Raw genomic sequence first — 18,633 nt, forward strand, 5'->3', positions numbered from 1 at the left:
TGTAAGAAGTGCCGGCTTTATTCAACTGATGATGACGTCATCGTTCAGAGATATACGTCTCATCAACACACAATCCAATTGGAATTGAAAAAAGTAATAAATTAACCAGAAACATATATAACATGTTTCTGAAACAACGAATCAAAGAAGATATTCACAAGAAAATGTTCTTCATTATATCAATATCAAAACACAGGAAACTTCATCAAATTATAATTCTTCTTCAGAGAAGTCCAATAAACTATCACTGTTCAACTTCCCGCAAGAAAAGCACATGGCGTAATGATGTTTGGCCGACGAGCCGAGGCTGATTTGCCGGCCACACCGGTGAATACACAATAAAAAAAATAGTTACATATTATCGTCAGTTAGACTAACCCGGGTTTGGATTCTCCACCATGTAGTGAACTGTGAGGTTGGTGGGGGACTCGCTGATTTACATTGCGGATAGTATCGTTAGGCAATGAACAATAACCACGTTTTTCCTGTTTTCTGCAAATAGTTAATGATAATAAATACTACATAATTATATCATTATTACAAAACATGATCTTGTACATCGTATACAGTCGTAAAATACATTTGAACAAGAACAATTACGAAGATGGACAGCTCTTGTATATTCAATCAGTCACACTAAAGTAAATGTATAACATTCATTTCCTACTTACCTGTTCGTTGGTATCCTTCTAAAGTTAGATTAGTTGTTTTGTGGAGTCATGTGATACACTTGTGGAGAAGTATGTATAATATGTTATACGGTCTGATGCGCTGTCTGGGCCGTATTGTTAGGTTTGTCATTAGTATGGCAAGTTTTTGGAGTAGTAGGATACGTCTTGGAGCAGTACGATACTTTTTGAGCAACTTTGAAACAAGTGCGATCATTAAATACTACACAAAGTATACATTAAATGTGACTTTAGATATATTTGTATGGTATAGTATTGTTTAAGAAAATAAAATTATAAAGGGAACAACCAACCAATTGAAAAAAATTATTTTTGAAACAGCCCCTGTGTATAGAAAGTTGAGCCAAGGATAAAATGTCTGGCAGCCACTGATTGGCCAGTATGTTATGAAGTGAGAAAATAGATATGTAGCCTGATAGGTAACTATCAATAAGAAATGTTGATATAAATTTCTTAAGTCCGATTGGTTTTTTTCCCAAAAGTTCACGTAATAATAGTAAACAGGTAAACATTTAAGATTTTTGAGAATTTTTACTGCGAAATTCACCTATTTTCAAAATGGCTACCCTAGAGAAAATTTGAGCTGAAGGACCCAACTTTTTTTTTTGATTAGGTGTTATATCAGACCCTAAACTTTTGTTATAAACCATAATCGTCATATTCAATTCAAGAATTTGAATGAAATAATCCAAAACGTTAACACTAAAGTCTATGGGAAAACAATTGGTTGGTTGGCCTCTAAAGACTTATTGATGTTCCTCTCACGTAGTATGTACCGATATCATCACACATGTCATTTTGTTTGTTCATGGAGTTTGTTTTGACGAATTCAATTTTTATCTAGAAATATTTACATTCAGTATGCTTGAAAGCAAATGCGAAAATTGTATTCATTTTTCATTACACTATTAGCCTGATCACAGTGTGTAGTAATGTCGTGGACCGCGTTACCACGGATAGTTCTCTCCGCCGTCGCATTTTTTCTTTTTCTCGTGTTCTTTTAAATAAACACGATCAAAGTAATATTTACATACATTCGATGTTGTTACGGTCTCCTAAATGTTCAAAACACAAAATTCACTCGTAAAATCTCACAGATTAAGTATTGTAATTGGAACTACATTTTGTTTGTGTTGTTGTTGTGACGGTTGCTACGACCGTGCCAAGAACTGTCTGACATATTCCCGCAAAAACGGCTGTTCTCTCTCCGACGTCACTCCCAGGTAAAAACATGAAAAAATGCATTTTGTATATTATTGGCTGCTTTAACAGATCAAATCAAAAATAATCATAACGTAAATATAAGGAATGAAAATGATCTGTTCAATATTCTCTCTGAACATATGTTGTGATGACCTCTTGAATGTTTCAAAAATAATTTCATTCCTTAAATAACTAATGTGCTTGACTAATGGCCGTGTATTTTCACCAACTGTTCATTCTGCTAACACTTACTATTTCTCACACGAAAAGAACAAACGCCAAAGCGAGACAGGAAAATGGTATTGCTGTCGTATTTGTACACCTTCTGGTGAACGGCGAAATACGTTTTAAACACACGACACAATATCATAAAACGTATCATACTGTTCATAAAAGGGGCCGCGGTGGTTGAGGGGGCCGCGATGGTCGGATGGTTAAGGTGTTCCGACACTTAATCACTAGCCCCTACCTCTGGGTTGCGAATTCGAAACCTACGTGGGGCAGTTGCCAGGTACTGACTTTAGGCCGGTGATTTGTCTCCGGGTACTCTGACCTTTCTCCAAATCCAGGAACGTCCTTAAATGACCCTGGCTGTTAATAGGACGTGAAACAAAATAAACAAAACCAAACTGTTCATAAAAAGTATCATACTGCTCAGAAAAAGTATCATACTGCTCCAAACCAGATCATACTGCTCATAAAAAGTGTCATACTGCACATTAACGTATCATACTGCTTATAAAAGCTATCATACTGCTCACAAACTAATCATACTGCTAAAAACCTATCAAGTTGTACTGTAAACATTTGACTTGATAGTCACATGGAAAGTAAGTTGTGATTCTTTTTCTTGGCATCCTGGGACATCCTAGAAAGAAGACAAGATTTGTATTCAATATGCAAGGTGATGACCGCCGTATTTTGGAGTGTGGTTGAGGACAATTTATGTAAATGACACAAAACATTTGTGAAATGCAAGATTATTGGGCAATATATATTCATAAAAATGCATTTCATGACAGCCATTTCAGATAATATGAATGGATACTTCATCTGCATCCAAATTAAACAAATGTGTTCGAAACAGACTGAAAATAGGAACGACTGGACGTAAGTGTGCGTGTGAAGTACCGTGTAAATCGAACTTGTCCGGAGTGTTTGAAAAAAACTAAAGCAGAAGAAAACTGAAATGCTTGGTCAAAGAACAATGCAGATACAATGGGTATTTAGGACCTGTGGCGGCTAAAATTATGACGGTGTTAATACCTTAACTACGTCTGATCTACCCCCGAACCAACGTTAATTCCCCCCGCCAAAAGTGTGTTTGTGAACTACTTGATGACGTACATGTACCTTCCTACCCTTGTGTATGGCATTAACGTTAAACAGAATTTCCTGCAAAGCATTTCTTGGTGGTTTATTTTGAAAGTTAAAATAACTTTTTTATGCTATTTATTTGTTTGCCAATCACACAATGTTTTCTTTTCTGGAAAAAGGACTAGACAGAATACACAACACAAACGGGTAGTGATTAAAGTTACCGCCGATATTATGACTCTTTTCTGTCATCCTGGACTCATCTAATTAGTACGTCAACAATAAACAAAACATTAAGCAATTAATTAATAAAGGAACGATTCTTGTTTTTACGATATTTCATTCATATTTTATTGCAAAAAACAAAGAGTAAAAACAGAAACGAAAATAATTGCGCATTCACACTCTAATTGCGCATGTGTGCACCGGCCCGGCTATAACTAATGTATTCCTACGCGTCAAAAATTGTTATTTACATACTTGTCCAATCTAATTAAAATTAGACTTGTAATTTCCGTTCCTCTACGATCCACTGCAATGCAAATTGTATTGCAGTGTATCGTAGAGGAGCGGAAATTACAAGTCTAATTTTAATTAGATTGCATACTTGTCAACGATCTTTTCGTAAGTACAGTTCATATAACAAACACACACAAGAAATGTCAACATTAAGATACAAGCATTGTCTATTCTCGCAACTCACAAATATTGTGTATTCTTAAAGTAAAGAACACCAGGTAATGTCCTGGGTATTGCGACAAAACTATACCCAAGAGTTCTTACTCCCACTCAGTTAGAAATATCCGGTAACCTATAAATAATCATAAGCTGTTTTATCACGTCAAGCATCCAGTAGTGAGAGAAAGATGCATTAATGCAGTGTTATATATATTCAAACTTTAGTTAACTGGTTTCTGTTGAGGTAAGGGGGTCATGCTTTTGATTTTGTCGAATATCATCCTAAGTGTTACACCTGATTAACATGGGGAGTTTGTATCGTCAACGATAATGTAATCAACATGTATTTTGTGACATCTCCAGTTCGTTCAATTTCTTCATTAGAAAAAATAAAACAATAAAAAATCCCAAAATAAGAATCAGCATATCAAAATTAGATCAAGTTGGAGTTAAAGACTACTAAGTTTACTTCGAATAATGATATTTCTCCATTTCTCTTTCCTTCGTTCATTGTTTCATAGCACAGGATTGTCACTGTTGTTCAACGTCATCATAGATATCCATCTCTCGCGCCATTACCGTCAACGGTATTAGGATATACACGTATATCCCCATATTTTAAACTTGTCTTGTTGCATCAGTCTCTGTATATACTGTTCAAACACTCGGTATTTCGTTTATATTCTGTTGACGACTACATGAACAGCTGAGCCACCCTCGGAATAGAAAATATCCCAGACACAGGCCGCCTATAGCCAATACCGCCACTATGATTCGTGATGCCAGCGCCATCTTCTGGGCCACGCTCCTGTAAAAACATATTTGATAGTTTTCGAAAGTGAAAATCATATACAAATATATAATGTTAATGTTTACTTATTTAGATTGATACGTTTTGCAGCAAGGAGAGAAAGCACAATCGTTTTAAATCCATTGCAAAACTTTAACTCATTTTGTTTCTACAAAAGAATTCCACAAAGGGAGATAATTTTACAGAAGAAAGATGCATAAAGCACGATTTTGTACCATGAATACCTTTTCCCAAATTTCTTGATGATTGAATTGTCGGAAATTATAACAACACAGACTATTTACTCGCGGTATAGATTATTTCCTTGAATTTATATACAATAAAGTTTATTTTTAGTGTTAACCTTGTAAACGACCTTTAGCAAAGGTTCATATGACAAAACAAGCATGCCGACCATTTATCATACATAAATCCTTTTACTTACCTTTCCTGTTCGTGAATGTCGATGCCTGCTCCATGCACGATAGCAAACAACAGTATCACTGTTGAGACGTAATGAAAAAGAAAAAAATGAGTGTATCAGACATGCATACATACGAAATTTAATTTACTTGAATTACGATATTTGTTTCATTTAGCTTCAATTTGATTCCGTAACGAAAAAAAATCCGAATTTGCCGATTTGCTGTTTTTGTTTTGTTTTTTTGTTCTTTGTTTTTCCTCACTTTTTTTCTTCCTTTTTATTTGTTCTTTGTGTTGTTGTTATGATTTTTTTTTAAATTTTATTATCATTCAAATCCGATAACAATATATTTTTATCGGCTGCATTTTTGTGTTTATCTTTAAGAAGGATTAAATTGCATGTATGAATGAAAGGTCACGCATTGTCGGATACCCGCGGTTGATTGCACTTTACTACGCTTCGTGTATCACCAGGTTATAAGTGTATCGTAGTGTAGTGCAATCACGCGCGTCTCTATCTGCTTAGCATTTATAAAAATAAAATAGCACTCCCTACTCCTAATATATTAGCAAGGTGTAACACCTGAACATCGGACGATTTATAGAGTGTGGAACGGAAGTAGTCTATCTATCTGGGAAATTACTAGCTTGGTGCGAAAATTATTTATCTGGCAGAAGTCAAAGGGTTGTAATAAATGGTATTTCTTCGGAAACTCAAAATATCAAAGCAGGTGTGCCTCAAGGTTCAATCTTAGGGCCTCTTTTCTTTCTCGTATACATAAATGATATTGTGAATGACATAAATTGTAAAATGAAATTATTTGCTGATGATACAGCCTTGTATATAATAGTTAAAAATCGCTTTCTCGCTATCAATACTATCAATAATGATCTTTCGAAAATACATATATGGGTAATTAAGTGGTTAGTAAAATTCAATCCCGATAAGACAGAATCGTTTTTAATTAGCAGGAAAACTATACCAGGAATCTATGATCCTATCACTATGAACAATATAAATGTAACTAGTGTAAAATCTCATAAACACTTCGGGGTATTGATATCTGACGATGGTACATGGCATAAACATGTTGACTATATATATATTGAAAAAAAGTATCACCAAGACTAGCAGTATTAAGAAATTTAAAAAACACCCTTGATAGGAATTATCTCCAAACAATATATTCGCTTTTATTTGACCTATTTTGGAATATTCTGATATTGTCTGGGATAATTTACCAAATTACTTGTATCAAAATTTAGAAAACATTCAAATAGAAGCAGCAAGAATAGTTACAGGTGCTACAAAATTGTCTAGTGTAAATCTATTGTATAAAGATGTGGGCTGGGAAAAATTATCTAAAAGACGGGAAAATCACAAAATTGTACAGTTTCATAAAATGTATCACAAGAAAACTCCATTTTATCTATCAGATCTTATTTCAGGTAAAGCATCAGATAGTCATAGGCATAATACACGAAATTTAAATAATTTACTCTCAAATAATTGCAGAACTCAGTTTTACAAAACCTCATTATTAAATGCCTCAATACAGTTATGGAATGCATTACCAGTTGATATTCGAGAAAATCCGTCTGTCAGTATAATCAAAGGCTTTTTACAAAAGAACAAACTAATAATCCCCAATTATTTTAACACAGGAAATAGAAATCTTCAAATCTTACATACAAGATTAAGGCTCAAATGTAGTAATCTTAAACAACATCTATACATAAGAAATTTAGAGGAAAGTCCATTATGTTCTTGTGGGTTAGTAGAAAGTACTTACCATTTTTTACTATCGTGTGACAAGTACAACATTATCAGACAAAATACCTTATTTCAGTTAGATATAATATTAACTGAAAAAACTTTGCTATGGGGAAATGATACTTATTCAATACAGAAAAATGATCAAATATTCTTGACAGTACAAAATTAAATTAAGCTAAGTAAACGTTTTAGCTGATATTTTTGAACCATTAGTCATTTATCAAATGTATAATGACATACATATATACGTAGCTATATAAGGTAATTCTATTTACAGGTGTCACTGTTGTTTATTTCTACTATTAATTCTAGTCATCACATGTATATATGTCTATTGGTTTTAATTGTAACCAACAAATATCATTATTTCATTTCATATTGATGTTAGGTGTTCCAGTTCCGAAGATTTATATTTGCCTTTGTATGTACATGGAAAAGGAATCAATATAAGCTCTAAGCTTGTTTTCCCATCCCATAAAAAAAATATTTGTATATGTATCTTAGAGTTGATTTAACTTGTCGACCAATCAGATTGCCCGTTGCAAAACCGCTCTAGACTAAATCCTATGACGAACGCTTTTGGTCCATTTTAACACCTTTAAAGCATTGTCACACGGCAAAGGCACAACATGCATTGATTCTAAACCAAATTACATCACTGGAAATTTTGGACATTTGATATTTTAGTCGGATTTAACATAAATTCAATGTGAATCGAAGTTCACCACACGACTTCTGACTTTTCAAGTGTTACACCTTGGTAATAAATAAAGTAGGGGCTATTTTTTCTATAAATATTAACCAGATGCAGACCCCTGTGATGCAATCAACCGTGGCTCTCCGAACATGAGGTCACGTAAAATAAAAGCATATTTGAGACATATATCTATATACAGGTGTACAAACAAAAGTATACTTGATGCATTTTACGTATATAAATTGTACATGTATGTAAAACTATAAAGTCCATACCTAGGAAGGAGACGCGAGTCAGATTCTGCAACCATCTTTTTGACTCCATGATAATATCCAAGTACATAGGTATTGTCTGTTCAATGTGCAATCAGTATGAAACTGGGCTGAAATTTTGTAACAAAATCCATTCGGCATTAATACTGGTCTCTCCCAAACACCACCAAACTCATCGTTTACCAAGCCTTGCCAAACATTACATAAATTGTGTTACAAACTGGGACGAGGATTAAACGATAATCCCTCGAGTATCCCAGCGTGTCCGGACTCCCCGTCCAGCCGATAATTCAATTAGATGTTACCTAATATCGGACATTATTTGTAGGTATAATTACTGCTACTTATATATACCCGATACCTGTAGACCCCGACCTTTAAAGTTCACGGGTAAACTAGCTCACCTGGGGCTTTTACCTGTACGTGTATATTGTGATTGTTGTCAAAATAAAGTCCATGCTTTATAGACATTTCTATACGAAATCGTACATTTTAATGGTTAAATACCGAGACCTTGTGCTTTTTCGTGTTAATAATTTCGGTCAGACCTTGTACATTAGAAGTGATGTAAGTTCCAACCGACATTCTACATTATATAACTGTGTGGAAAGTCCCACATGGACGTTTTACATTACATATGTGAAAAGTACAAGTCGAATGTCTGTTAATTCCTGCGGGTAGATCAACTAATTACACCTATTAACTGATTTCTACAAGGTGTTTGTGTCAATCATCAAGCTTGATTTCACTTTCTTGTAACGATATTATAAGACTCTTTCATATGTGTGTATGTAGGATAGGAATATTCCTCCCGAGGGTCACAGAATGTGGTGAAACCCCAGGTTTGTTGGGGGTATTACCACATTTTGTGATCCCGGGGGTTTACAGTCAATAGGAGAGTCTTTTTCCCTCGTAACACAACCATTTTTTTTTATATTCTTAGAGGTTTTTACCAAAAATTACTCTGAAAGACCATACACATTTTTTTGCAAACTGTAATTTTGCACACAAATTCAATCCATGTTATGGTTCAACGATGAACGAATGTATACTTCGCCGAGTGAAATCGCCGTAATTGGACCAAGTTTTGACGTGGCCGTGATCAAATTGTCAACATCCGCGAAAAAAAGTAGTTCTATCAGAAATGATTTTTCCAATTTTAGATATAATTTGATCTACACTTCAACATTTTTGACCATTTTACTGAACACTTTTTACTGTTTAGACAATTTAACTGGCACTGCATGACGTCACGACTGGTACGATACCTGTATCTACTAACGAATGCATATATTTTTGTAGTTAAGTCTAAATTTTCAAACCTGCCACCGGCGATGACGGCTGACAGTAATGAACGCAAGCACAAGACGCTGTAAGAGTTGCCCCCCTTGAACGCAGATTCCTCCGCGCGCGTGAAATGCTATGCAAGATATTCCTTAGCTATCTTACATGGACAAACTCTATCCAACATTGCGAGATGTGAGAGAAAATCCTAAAATATCACTCTATCGTTCAAATCATCTTCCTTTCTTTCGTTCTTTCCTTCTCTGTCTTGTCTGTTTGTTCTGACTTCCAACATCAATAAGCTAAACCAAGCTTTCAACGACATTAATTAATAAGACTGTGATTTTGTGATAATTCATGTAATCGTATCCTGAGATGATATCATACTACAAACACATGTACATGTATAATTATATACGTTCATCTTTTTTTTTTCTTTCTTTCTTTCTTTCTTTCTTTTCTTTCTACGGACAAAGTGTATTTACCAAGGACATAACCACGATAGCACAGGACTGTAAATGGTTTTAACTCCTCGAAAAACAGAAAGAGGATAACAGTCTATGTTCACTAACTTAATCTGAGATGACAATTTGTAATCAAATGTTGATATGGTAATATATTATATACCAATTCAAACGTTTATGAAAACCAAATTAGCACCAGACCTGATTTGCGTACTTACATGAAGAGAATGCGTCACAAGGATTCGTGTTGCTAATGATTTTTAAAATTCTGCAGCTGTCACAAGAAGAAGTATTTTTTTTAATTAAGAAGCTGCTAATTCAACAAGTATATTCCAACCAAACCGTCAATCGACCTCGGATCAATATATAGACGCGTCTTTCGATGTGGACTGGCACATCTGTAAATTAAGACAATCTCAAAAGCTGTAATTTGTTTTTAACGAGTAACTCTAGATATACCTTGCCGATTCCTTGTCTTTAAAATATAAGTACATCCCCATCGTATTGTATACACATGCATATATTTAAACAATAATCGTTTTAACAAATAAAGTTCTTCACAATGAATTTAAATTTCACAAATTTTGAACGATCTTAGCTCTTCTACTGATTTCTTCCCAATAGCTATCGTTTGTAATTTAAAATTGGTGAAGTTGTAATTCGTTGCGAAGAAGCTGTTAAACTACTTGGTCTTTATAGGTTCAACGTTAAAACTTGATAAACATGTTTAAGGTCTGTGCATCTTTCGGCAGATCAACGCCTTGGGAGTTGTCTTACTCTAGAGGGCCAGAGCGCCTTATCAGATTCCATGACTTCTTTATGTCAAACTTTGCTTTCTGTCCACTAATTTGGGGTTTTTTTCACAACAAATTATCAGTAGGCTATTTGAAGTGTAGTAATTGTAACCTTTAAGATAATAAATGGACAAGGCCTCTGTAATCTACAAAATTTTATCCATTCTAAAAGAAATCTTCTTGCTCTTTCAGGAACAGTAGTATTTTAAGCAACGCGAACTAAAACGTCAAAGTAAGGAACACATATTTTCAGATTCCTGGCTGTCACGGAATGGAACACATAGTTTCACATTCCTGGCTGTCACGGTATGGAACACATATTTTCAGATTCCTGGCTGTCACGGAATGGAACACATATTTTCAGATTCCTGGCTGTCACGGAATGGAACACATAGTTTCAAATTTCTGGCTGTCACGGAATGGAACACATAGCTTCGTATCCATGGCTGTCACGGTATGGAACACATATTTTCAGATTCCTGGCTGTCACGGAATGGAACACATAGCTTCGTATCCATGGCTGTCACGGTATGGAACACATAGTTTCATATCCCTGGCTGTCACGGAATGGAACACATAGTTTCAGACTTCCGGCTGTCACGGCACGGAACACATAATTTCAGATCCCTGTCTGTCACGGTATGGAACACATAGTTTCAAATTCCTGGCTGTCACGGAATGGAACACATAGTTTCATATCCATGGCTGTCACGGCATAGAACACATAGTTTCAGATCCATGGCTGTCACGGTATGGGACACATAGTTTCATATCCCTTTTCTACAATGGTATGGAACACAGAGTTTCAGATCCCTGGCTGTCACGGTATGGAACACATAGTTTCAGATCCCTGTCTGTCACGGCATGGAACACATAATTTCAGATCCCTGTCTGTCACGGTATGGAACACATATTTTCAGATTCCTGGCTGTCACGGAATGGAACACATAGTTTCAGATTCCTGTCTGTTACGGAATGGGACACTTCGTTTAAGAGCTTTAGCTGTTACGGTATGGAACACATGGTTTCAGATCACTGGCTGTCACGGTATTAAATACGTGATTTCAGAGCTCTGGCTATTACGCTGATGTCGTTTATTTCGGCCATGTTGTATTGTCGCATTGTCGCATTGTCGCATTGGTATCTCCAGATCACATAATTGACTTGGAAAATTAATCAATTGTTGATAGGGAAAACAACCTATCCAGGCGGCTGATCAGGGAGGTCATCTGGATACGCCGCAGCGGTCCAGTACTAAACAGGGACTGGGGCCACGGTGGCCGAGTGGTTAAGGTGTCCCCTCCACCTATGGGTTGCGAGTTCGAAACCTACGTGGGACAGTTGACAGGTACTGACCGTAGGCCGGTGGTTTTTCTCCGGGTTCTCCGGCTCTCCTCCACCTCCAAACCTGGCACGTCCTTAAATGACCCTGGCAGTCAATAGGACGTTAAACAAAAACAAACCAAAAATAAACAGGGACGAGGGGGCACATACTCTCGCACATCTATTACCAAGTGTTAAACAAAGCTTAGTCGATTCGACTACAGTACATCATAACATCTCATACACTTGTTTGATTCTATTTTATTTTTACCATCTCGTCACACTATTTTCGAACTTGGTGTCAATAAGATCATGATAAAGACAAAACATCCTTCAGAGTAGATCAAATCTTTTACCGTCTCGGACACTACATAAGACAGTTCTAGTACGCTTCACAATGATCATTAGTCTGATGAAGATGACAGTGTAGTCAACGAAACGTCACACTCTTAAATATCATATTGGTTGTGTCATATAACTTCTGTCATAGTTGTGGTCTTTGTAATCGAGACCTATCTATGAGGACACTAGTTCTGTAATTTTAATCTGTTGATATTGGCACATACCTGTCATTGCCAAGTTTTGTTATGTTCGCCAAAGACTGAAACATAATGCATACATCGTCTAGTCGGCCAATTCCGTCAAGTACTCGTAAACTTGACGGAATAAGCCGAGATGCTCCGAATGAACGCGAAAAATTCTTTTGGCTGTATACCAAACACAACGAGGTTGAATATCAAAAGAACAATGATTTAATTACGCGATATAATTATACCTTATTTAAAACCCGGATCGTAGTTTAAAGTACTCATATAATATACATGTAGCGGGTACATACATTAAATGACTCCAAACAATAATGGCCAGTTACGCTTCAGATGTTAGGTATATATATACATGTATATGAAATATAGGTATCGCCTTAATTAGAATTAAAACCATTTCATACAATAAAATGTATATCGATATCTGATAACTAATATTAATCATTTATCATAAGAACATGCGCATAGATGAGAAGAAACCCGACGTTACAAGAATATACGTGTGTGAGGCGTGTGTATTTTTGTAGGTTAGTGGAGCGTTCATGATCTGATGAAATGCGACCATTGAGTGGGGACGCTATATAATAAATAAATTACATGTCGGAGGAATGTTTTGTAATCAAATCTTGAGTGTCGAGTGTGGGCAAACAGTATATTTTCACACCAATTGAGCCAGTTCTGACAAATTAAGTGTTCATAGATACCAACAACAAAAGTGCAAAAAATAATCCCCTCCCCCCAAAAAAATTAATCAAAACTTGTCAAACATTGACCTAAACAGAACGTACGCAATCACACGTCTATCATATGTTTATCACAAACCCATTCGTGCCGAATGACCTGTTAATTGGAAAACAATTCTGATTGTCTGTTAACGGGTTTAAAAGGTGTTCTCTGTAAACTGTGACGTCACTGGAATTATCACAATTTGGCATTGTATATTTAATTATAACGTGTATATGTGACTCCGCGCACAGTACATACTATAGAAGGAACATGGTCAGATCTGCCGAGAACATCAGTCATGGTCGTCATTTTTTAAACATCTGATTTTGGAAGGAATTATGAAGAACCATCCATGGAATGGATACATTTTGCTTGTGTGTATTCTGAGCTTTATAAGTAAGTACATTTATTATTTTGAATATATTTCTTAACACTGAACATAATATGCATAATGACATTGGTTAACCAACTGATTGACTGTTTCAAAATCTGACCTGTTTTATTGATATCAAGTCAATGATTTTAGCTTTTAAGGAACCTTTTACTGACGATACTGTTAAGACAGACTCTACAGTCAATGGTGTACATTTATAAGCCGGTGAATCCTCCGTCTGCCCGCCACCAAAACCACACACACCAACCAAGCTAATGTGACTTCGAATCCTTCATTTCTTAGCTAAATCTGTTTCATCATATGCTATACTGTTCATAGCAACAAGACTGAGGACTAGATATAATATTAAAAAAACCTTCACTCGTTACATTCATCACATACTTAATAATAGAACAATAGAAATATTTTACTGCATGATAGCCTGGAAGTACGCCGGTCTATCGTCAGTTTTCTTCTCCTCATTCTAGTACAAAACAGCTATCTATACCGCAACATGAACTAGAACATTCCAATACAAGTGTGTTGCAGTAGAACAAAGGGACTTTTATCAGACAGAAACAACCATATTCTATTAACAAACTCCAATTTTTTTACGGTTTTTACATTTTTTCGCAGATCTGTGTAGAGGTGGTGACTTGTGCTACGACAGTAAACAGGAAACATACAACTACTGTAGCGGGTATTGCTGTGGCGACCAGTGTTGCAGCCAGTGAGTCTTTCATTTGCCATTCATATGTAGTAATATGCCTGCTTCCCCAACTCACGGTGTTACACGTCCCAGCTGATTCATTTTTCAAAGACGTGTTCCCATTATCCGTGATAGAAACCAACTGCTGACAAAAAGCTAATAACACAGGGATCTGATAGATGCAAATTAATGAAGACGTAATCTCGGTTGAAGATCTGAGGTGAATTGTTCGACAATCCCTACCCGTGTCGGTTTGTGTTTCCCGGGAAGCTGAGAAACGGGCCGTTCTTTGCTGTCGTTGTTGCGTCCTTTGGTAAGACACTTTACCCTAATTGCTCTGGATGGCATGCGTCGGGCCTTCAGGATGCTGTGAAAGTGAGGTAGTCATCAACTACTACAAGGAGACCCCGTCTAAAACTGGCACTGGCTGTTTCCGAGGCGATTGACCCAGCAAACAAACAGACAAAAATAAATAACCACTCCCAAAGAAACAGAAAGGCGTAGATAATGTTTCTAAAGAAATTGCAGTGTAAGTATTACGAAAATTTAAATAAAACGCATTTCAATGGCGATCCTGAACGCCTTTAAAATCAGGCCTCAGAATTTCCTTCTCGGCTGATCAGAGACCTAGATACTAATTAATATAGGTCTCTGGGCTGATGAAACAAAGACGAAAAATAAATTCCTAATCTCATGAATTTATTCTTTTGGTGAACATATGTATAATATGAATTTGATTTAAACATATTTTATTGTATCTTAATATATACATGGGAATTGGGCACAAGTTATCAAACTTATATTAAGCCCTTTCCCTATAATATGAAGAGTGAGGTGTGTTGTATCAAAAGTTATCGACCCCAAAGTCAGAACTTGTCAAGGTATTCCATATGCATATACCAGTCTTTTTACATATCCCTGTATGTCGTTAACACGTGGAATGTTATGATTCATGACTCAATGCTATCAAATATTCAGAATAAATTGTGAATAAAAAAAAATCAAGATCGTGTTAAAGGAAAGAGGATGTATTTAGATAAAGAATGTAATGTAACAAAGAACTTCTTTCTATCGTGTAAACGGAAACACAGGGACCGGGTAATACGTTACAATCTATGTGTATTTTGACTTCCCTAGTGTATACCTTCTCACGTCCGATCGGGGAATCGAACTCCGGCCGCCTAGGTGGAAGGCGAGTTTGTTACCACTGCGCCGTCCGACTACCCTACTTTATATACTGATCAAACTAGCATTTAAGAGCTCCGATCGTATATAAAAAAAATGTTGTTGTTGTTTTTGTCGTTTTTTTTTTTTATATAAATATATATTGTAATACACAATATTTTGGTGTCTTTTATGACACTACTTTGTATTTAAAAAATCGACATGTAACAAATGGTGTATTTTTGGAGTACACTGTAATAATAATGATCAACAATATGTAAATGTTTACTTTCATTTTCTATATTTACAGTGATGTAGGAGCAATCGTTGCCGTGGCTGTGGCTATCACAATTGGGGTCGTCGCAATAGTAGGATTTGCGATTTGCATATGTTTCATGCTCGCGAAAACGTCACGTGGTAAAGTTGGAGGGCGCACAAAAGACCTGGACGACAGTTTCAACCACACAACTTCTGTTTGTGAGTTTATGATTGACCTCAACTCGAAATCCAAGGGTCCTGAGTTTTACTCTTTTTACTAAAGAACAAAGAAGAATAAGCTCGAATCTAATTTGAATTAAATTGATACGATACATTCCTAGTATTTTAGTTTATCGTAGGGGAGAGGGAGTAAAGAGGGAATGTTTCTTACGGGAGCGGGAGGGAAGCGGGAGTGTAGCGTAGGGGAGCGGGAGTGAAGCGGGAGTGTAGCGTAGGGGAGCGGGAGTGAAGCGGGAGTGTATCGTACGGGAGCGGGAGTGAAGCGGGAGTGTTTCGTACGGGAGCGGGAGTGAAGCGGGAGTGTAGCGTAGGGGAGCGGGAGTTAAGCGGGAGTGTTTCGTGGAGGTGCGGAAATTACAAGTCTAATTTTAACTACATTTTTACATGGGATAAATCCTTACTTGAAAATTACCAATAGTCCTGACATCAACTTTCAGGATTAGACGGCCAAGTTATCTTTGTGTATGAGTTGAGATATAAAACGACAATTGTCATATATCAATCAATCAAAGGGTGCTTTGATCACAAAAAATAGGTCCTTAATTTTCGTCCTTACTGGTAGAGTGTATAAGAATTGTACATGCTGCCCCGATTTTATTGGTTAATTTGTGTGGCACAAGTTAATTTTAGAAAGTTTAAAAAAATGTAATTGCCTCTTTCTTGACAACTTTTCCCTTCCTAGTGCCCCTCTTGTTGTTTAATGTAAAATGGCAACAACCAGCCGCCAAATTATTATTAAACAAAAATTATCATTATTTTACGTGAAAAGTTATTCTTTTGAACATTCTAACAAACGTTTGTGTAAACCTTTATGGTTATCGTAAAGATAATTGTTCTTTTGTATTTCAGCTTACACTACTACGCAATATCCAAGCTGCCATAACCATTACCAAAATGGAGTGTTTACCTACACCTTACCTGCAAGTTTCCACCTGGCCCGTGACTTTCCTCCTCTGTCTCCAATCACGCCACCGTCCATGTCTCCAGAATATCATTCTGAGTACACCGATAGGTCAAATTCAAATTTAAGTACTTAAGCGAATGAAATTAGCTTAACTTAGGATGAAACTCGAAACCGGAAGCAGCATCAAGCGAAACCGGATATATAATAACTGTTGTTGGATATAATGCTAACTACACTGGACTAAAACCGGAAACCGGTACAAAAAATAATATGTAGTTCTTAAAAAGTTCAAGAAAAAGTTCATGAATTGTGAATAACCTTCTTTCTAAGACATGTTTATGCAACGATGGTTGGTACAAAAATTCAAATTCTGTAATTTGTTTAAAGTGATATCAAAATTGTTCGAATTAGAAGTGATTTTTTAAACATATTAATTTTTGTTCCACAGAATAATGTATTTTTCCCACGAAGTACGGAAAATACTCGTTTTAAGATTGGATATTTCAATTTCAAAATGAAATTCTTTAAAAAAAATACGAGGAAAAGTGAAAATGGAGTGGATCGGCGTAGCGTTGTTAAATACGGTCTCTGTCACTCAGCTGACAGAGCATGCTTGTTTCCCGGTTGGTAGAGCCGTTGCTTATCACGCTAGAGACAGATTTGCTCGCCAGAAATGTCTTTCACAGAAAGTAGCTCCTAGACTAACGTCGACAATTTCTAAAAGCTTATTTTCTGAATGACACAGGGATTTGTGTTGACGTACATTGATGTTTTCTGAATGACACAGGGATTTGTATTTTCGGACATTGATGTTTTCTGAATGACACAGGGATTTGTGTTTTCGGACATTGATGTTTTCTGAATGACACAGGGATTTGTGTTTTCGTACATTGATGTTTTCTGAATGACACAGGGATTTGTGTTGACGTACATTGATGTTTTCTGTTTGACACAGGGATTTGCGTTTTTGTACATTGGCATTTTCTTTGTGACACAGGGATTTGCGTTTTTGTATATTGTTAGTTCCTATATGACATATGAATTGATGTTTTTGTAAAGGAGGTGGTGCATGGCGGCCCACGGCCGAATATTATTTTATGCATGATATTATGATAGACTTTTACCAAATACATGTCATTTTAGACACTAAAACGAAAATTGGCAAATGCTGTATACGCAGCGCCACCTAACATGATTTCTGTAAAAAAATGTGTACCCTCCCTTTTAAATTAAATATATTTCTTGTACAAAAGTACTTGATAAAATTCATATTGCATTGATAGTCTCATATGATGTTATATTTTATAAAAACATGTGTGTTTAGCATGGATTTGTATAATAGAAAGTGTAATTACAGCTTTTTTAGCAAAATTTTCAGTTAAAAATTTACCTTCTTGAAATTTTCTTTTATTTGTTAAGTAGATAAAATGTAATAATCGTTGGAGTACTATCAAATTTTGCTTTTAAAAAACATGTTTGCATATTAATCTTAATACACAACCAAAAAAAATCATCAAAAATTACTGGATAACAAAAGATTTTTGCATACAAAGAAAGGTGATGAAGTAAATTGTATTAAAAAACCAAGGGTTAAATAGGAGCACCCTGTCTGACACAAGCAGTATAGTCTGATTGCATTGTTATTTTTGTTGGATTTTTAGCATTTGCCTCTATTTTCAGTACTTTCGGTACTTTGATATGTTGTCCAAAATTGGGGGTGTATGCATTTAACAATAATAAAATCTTGGCATATCCAGTAATTCACCAAATAAATTTGTTTCATTAAATGTTTATGAATATCCATAGATTATTTCTAACCTGAAATTTTGATAGTACTCCATCAATAACTTTGTGGTATTAGACTTTAAATGAAAAGTTAAAAACAATGATTTTCACAAAGAAGTCATAAAATTAGGCTGAAATTTAATTTAAGTGTCACGGAGCGTGATGATTCATATACAAAATTAAACCTTAAACAAATGGGGTGAATTTGTTTCACAAAT

General features: G+C 35.7%; 1 protein-coding gene across 1 annotated transcript; it reads left to right on the forward strand.

Moving 5' to 3' along the window:
• The first annotated feature begins 13,072 nt into the window (after nt 1-13,072).
• On the forward strand, nt 13,073-17,729 carry LOC117331063. The gene is made up of 4 exons (XM_033889659.1): nt 13,073-13,378; nt 13,992-14,085; nt 15,539-15,705; nt 16,576-17,729. Exons 1-4 carry the CDS (start codon nt 13,321-13,323, stop codon nt 16,761-16,763), a joined length of 507 nt encoding a protein of 168 aa, XP_033745550.1. The 5' UTR covers nt 13,073-13,320; the 3' UTR covers nt 16,764-17,729.
• The last annotated feature ends 904 nt before the right edge of the window (nt 17,730-18,633 follow it).

This window comes from Pecten maximus, chromosome 7 (genome assembly GCF_902652985.1).
Source record: "Pecten maximus chromosome 7, xPecMax1.1, whole genome shotgun sequence".
NCBI classification, from domain to species: Eukaryota; Metazoa; Mollusca; class Bivalvia; order Pectinida; family Pectinidae; genus Pecten; species Pecten maximus.

Bases quoted from the DNA above. Each gene is read 5' to 3' on its own strand.
- LOC117331063 (XM_033889659.1), top strand. From the start codon at position 13,321: ATGAAGAACCATCCATGGAATGGATACATTTTGCTTGTGTGTATTCTG. The intron at 14,086-15,538 runs GTGAGTCTTTCA...CTATATTTACAG, and splicing joins GGCGACCAGTGTTGCAGCCA to TGATGTAGGAGCAATCGTTG. The intron at 15,706-16,575 runs GTGAGTTTATGA...TTTGTATTTCAG, and splicing joins CAACCACACAACTTCTGTTT to CTTACACTACTACGCAATAT.